Source organism: Solanum dulcamara, chromosome 8 (genome assembly GCF_947179165.1).
Source record: "Solanum dulcamara chromosome 8, daSolDulc1.2, whole genome shotgun sequence".
NCBI classification, from domain to species: domain Eukaryota; kingdom Viridiplantae; phylum Streptophyta; class Magnoliopsida; order Solanales; family Solanaceae; genus Solanum; species Solanum dulcamara.
Genome location: NC_077244.1, coordinates 67,975,048 through 67,979,652, shown reverse-complemented (window position 1 = coordinate 67,979,652; position 4,605 = coordinate 67,975,048). Strand labels below are relative to the sequence as shown.

The 4,605-nt window shown below is 38.6% G+C and overlaps 2 protein-coding genes across 3 annotated transcripts; both read left to right on the top strand.

Annotated features, from left to right (window-relative positions):
• Positions 1-703: 703 nt before the first annotated feature.
• Positions 704-4,364, top strand: LOC129898753 (glutamate receptor 2.9-like). Of its 2 annotated transcripts, XM_055973413.1 has the most exons (4): positions 704-1,069; positions 1,231-2,573; positions 2,724-3,533; positions 3,635-4,364. In XM_055973413.1, the coding sequence occupies exons 1-4, from the start codon at positions 793-795 to the stop codon at positions 3,656-3,658; spliced, it is 2,454 nt and encodes an 817-aa protein (XP_055829388.1). In that variant the 5' UTR covers positions 704-792; the 3' UTR covers positions 3,659-4,364. The 2 variants fall into 2 exon arrangements, with proteins under 2 accessions (XP_055829388.1, XP_055829387.1); XM_055973412.1 differs by having other exon boundaries at positions 2,724-4,364.
• LOC129898756 (glutamate receptor 2.9-like) lies at positions 3,575-4,364 on the top strand. The gene has a single exon (XM_055973415.1). It carries the CDS (start codon positions 3,692-3,694, stop codon positions 4,196-4,198), a length of 507 nt encoding a protein of 168 aa, XP_055829390.1. The 5' UTR covers positions 3,575-3,691; the 3' UTR covers positions 4,199-4,364.
• Positions 4,365-4,605: the final 241 nt, after the last annotated feature.

Here is a 4,605-nt window from a genome sequence, read left to right as displayed (position 1 = left end):
CCTAAATGCAAACATGGATTTATGTGAAATCTTATAAATGAATCATATACTCACTTAATGAGGCTCCATCATTGGCTAAAAGAGAAAACAAGGATAAACATCATATTGCCTCATGCACTCGGACAGTTCTGGAGATTATCAGAGGATTTTTTAAGTAAGAGTAGATTCTCAAGAGTGGTTAGGTAGTCGGATAAAAAATAAGTTATTTATGTGTTAATTTTTGTATAATTTATACGACGTTTGATATGTAGATAAAAATAAGTTATTTATATAGTATAAAATTAATACTCCCATTTGATGGAGTTTAGAAATTAACCCGCATAACTAATACATACATAATTTTATGAAAAAATCTATGTATTATTAGTGTCTTGAAGTTTGAGACACCATGTTGCATGAGGTATTTAATAGATTATATTTGTTAATATTGGAGTGTCTAAATAAATTAGGTGGAAAAAGAGTCTCTTGAGATGTCAAAATAAATTTTATGGACAATATAAGGTGTCGTGTATGATTTAAGCCTTAGATATTTTCGTTTCAACATCATATGGGTAACTTACTAAGCAAGTTCCTAATACTAGTGAATCAATATCGATGCAGTATGTACCGTTTACTTCTTGACCACGACTGCCAGAAGCATAATGGGAGACGGAATGTCTTTTAGCCCTAATTATAATTTGGACTCATATTAGTCAAGGTCTTTACTGATTAAAGTCTATAAATTCACTGATTCTGAAGAGCTTTAGAGATTATCTTTGCAAGTTGGTTACTTGCACAAGCACAACTCTCAAAATGAGAAGTCCAAAATGTTACTTCCTAATTCTTTTGATTCAATCTGTCTCCATCATTAGCTTTCACCACTACATGATGGCAATAAGAGGTGAAACTAGTGTTGTAAAGGTGGATGTGGGCATAATTCTTGATCTGGAAACAGATGTGGGAAAAGTAATGCACATTTCTATCTTACTTGCACTTGAAGATTACCATGCCAACGCTAGTCGCAGTGCCATTAGGATAGTCCCTCACTTGAGGGATTCCAAGAAAGATAATGTTGAAGCAGCATCCGCTGGTAAATTCAGTTACATGATTTACTTGTGTCAAAACTAGCCTATCTTTTTCTCTTTGCTTCACGAGTCACTAAAATAAGTACTTTTGGCTTCCTAGATACACTCTTCCCCCCTTTGGTTTTCCCTTCGTACATTTTCTTACAGTATGATTGTGTATGTGCAGCCATATACTTGCTAAAGGATGTCCAAGTACAAGCTATCTTTGGGCCACAAATGTCTACACAAACTGATTTTGTGATTGACTTGGGGAACAGAGTAAAAGTTCCTATAATTTCTCCAGCAACAAGTCCTTTACTTACAGTCAAGGAAAATCCCTTTTTCATCAGAGGAGCACTTCCTTCTTCCAGCCAGACTAAAGCCATTGCAGCAATTGTAAAGAACTTTGATTGGAAGGAGGTTGTAGTAATCTACGAGGATAGCCCCTATGGAACTGGGATACTTCCACATTTGACTGATGCCTTGCTGGAAATTAGCACTTTAGTCTCCTATAGAAGTGGTATTTCTCCTTCGGCCAATGATGATCAAATCCACAGGGAGCTATACAAGTTGAAGACAATGCAGACCAGGGTGTTCATCGTGCACTTGCAACCATCTCTTGCCTCCCGCCTTTTCCTCAAGGCCAAAGAAGACGGGATGATGAGCGATGGATATGCATGGATCATCACAGATGTGCTAACGAGTCTTCTGGACTCGGTAGATCCTTCAGTGATTGAGTCATCAATGCAAGGTGTTCTTGGTATAAAGCCATATGTTCCACGAACAAATGAGCTTATCAATTACACCAAGAGGTGGAGAAGGAGATTTCGTCAAGTGTATCCAGACATGGACATAGCAGAACTCAATGTTTTCGGGCTATGGGCATATGATGGCATCACAGCATTAGCAAAAGCAGTAGAAAAAGTGGGTGGCACTGCCATCCCAAAATTCAAAAATACAGAAACTAGAGAGAACTTAACCGACTTAGATGCACTTGGAACCTCAGAATTGGGATCTCTGCTCCGTCACTCTATGCAAAACACAGCGCTGAAAACAGCACTAAGTGGTGAATTTCGTCTCATCAATGGAGAATTGCATCCATCCCCATATCAAATTGTGAATATAGTTGGGAGAGGACAGAGGAGTGTTGGATTCTGGACAGAGAAGGATGGGATTTCATGTAAACTGAAGATGAATGGTAAAACAGAAGCTAAGTGTAATAATAAGCAACTAGGAGACATTTTTTGGGCGGGTGAATCTACTATTCCTCCAAAAGGTTGGGAAATACCCACAAGTGGCAAGAAGTTAAGGGTTGGAGTTCCTGTCAAAGAAGGGCTGGAGCAATTCCTTAAAGTGGAAATAGATTCAAAAACACAAGAAGTAACCGCAACTGGTTTCTGTGCGGATGTCTTCAAAGAAGTCATCCTATCCTTGCCATATGCTCTCCCTTACGAATTTATTCCATTTCAAATACCAGATAGCCCCACTTCTCCAGACTATGATGATCTTGCTTATAAGCTCTTTTCTGAGGTAATATCTAATCCTTGTTTGAATTAGCCTCTTTGGCTGAACACCTTACATTACTTCCATGCTCCCTTTAGATTTTCTTATTTTGCTTTTGTTCTGGCAGAGGAAGACCAACCATAAGTACTGAAATAATCATTGTTTACTTTTAACCAGAAATTTGATGCAATTATCGGTGACGTGACCATTTCAGCGAACCGATCCAAGTATGTGGATTTCACATTACCTTTTACGGAGTCCGGTTTTTCTGCAGTTGTGCCGGTAAAGGATGATGACAGGAAGAATGCTTGGATTTTCGTGAAACCTCTAAAGAGCGAACTTTGGATAACAATCGGAGCATTCTTCGTTTTCATCGGTTTTGTGGTTTGGGTACTCGAACATCGTGTAAACAAAGAGTTTCGAGGAACCAAACAAGAGCAAGTTGGGATGATATTCTGGTTTTCCTTCTTAACTCTCGTTTTTGCTCATAGTAAGCCTCTAACTCAAAGTAAATCATACACAAGCTTTATATATATCCTAGCTAGTTTCTCAATAAATCATGTATGGTTGGTTGTTTCAGAAGAGAGGGTAACAAGTAACTTTACCAGATTTGTGCTGATTGTGTGGGTTTTCGTGGTTCTGGTGCTGACATCGAGTTATACAGCCAGCTTAACATCTATGTTGACAGCGCAAAAGCTTCAACCTACTATAACAGACCTTAATGATCTCATCAAGCATGGAGAATATGTTGGTTACCAAAAAGGTTCCTTTGTCCGAGGCGTCTTGAAGCGCATGAAATTTGACAGCACCAAGTTCAGAAGTTATAGCACGTTGGAAGAGTATAACGATGCCCTCTCAAGAGGAAGTAAAAATGGAGGTGTAGGTGCAATTGTTGATGAACTACCTTATCTCAGACTCTTCCTCAACAAATACTGCAGGAAGTATATTATGGTTGGTCCGACTTACAAGACTGCTGGCTTTGGATTCGTAAGATTCTCTCTGCATCTGGAAATGTTGCATAATTGAAATTATGCTATCCATGGTAGTTCACTCAATCTATTATTTTATTTTCCGGCAACTTCTTACAGGCATTTCCAAAAGGGTCACCTTAGGTACCTGATGTATCAAGAGCAGTTTTGAAGGTGATGGAGGGAGAGTTTATGAATAACATAATTCAGAAATGGTTTGGGAATGAAACAGATTGTCCGCGGATAGATGGAATGGCTATAACATCTGATAGCCTCACGCTAGATAGTTTTAAGGGCCTTTTCCTCATAGCTGGTGTATCAGCAGGCTCCGCTCTTCTCATATTCTTCCTCATCTTCCTTTATCAGAATAGAGAAGTCTTAACCACTGATGATTCAATATGGCAAAAGCTTTGTGCAATAGCAAAAGTCTTTGATTTAGAGAGAGACAACTCTAATTCTATGTCAGAAAAGCCATCTGAAGGCAATGAAAGCAATACGCCTACACTGCTCGCAGCAAGTGAAGCTTCTCCTGAAATATTTCCCGACCTTCCTTCGCAAAGCCCAGAAATCAGAATTTCCGACAGGCTAGGAGCATCCCCTACTGCTGACAGGTTCTCTACAACAGAACCTGGAACTCCAGTTCATGAAAACATTACAGGGACAATTGAAGAGAGATTGAGATGAGCTAATAGGGTTAGTTAGACCAGATGACATTACAACTTTGACGCTCTTTGCCAGAATTTAGATATGATGGGTTCAAAGTTTAAGTTCTTAAGATTGAATTTATTGCATTTCTGTAATTATGAGTTAAGAATTTAATATTTGTTGAAAGTCTACTAATTTTCCACTTGTATTTATGTTCCATGTGGCGTTGAAATTACTATATTTGCTTTGCATGATTTATGATATGCTTTGCTTGAGCTGAGGATGCATGGAAAACAGTCCAAGTACCTTCCCAAGGTAGGGTTAAGGTTGCGTACACACCACCTTCTCCAATCTCCACTTGTGGAATTACAATAAGTTATGTTATTGTTGTGTTGAAATTCTGATTCAGAAGTTGAACCCAGTAAATATGGAAGTCCTCTGACTAT

Bases quoted from the DNA above. Each gene is read 5' to 3' on its own strand.
- LOC129898756 (XM_055973415.1), top strand. From the start codon at position 3,692: ATGGAGGGAGAGTTTATGAATAACATAATTCAGAAATGGTTTGGGAAT.
- LOC129898753 (XM_055973412.1), top strand. From the start codon at position 793: ATGAGAAGTCCAAAATGTTACTTCCTAATTCTTTTGATTCAATCTGTC. The intron at 1,070-1,230 runs GTAAATTCAGTT...GTGTATGTGCAG, and splicing joins TGTTGAAGCAGCATCCGCTG to CCATATACTTGCTAAAGGAT. The intron at 2,574-2,723 runs GTAATATCTAAT...ACTTTTAACCAG, and splicing joins CTTATAAGCTCTTTTCTGAG to AAATTTGATGCAATTATCGG.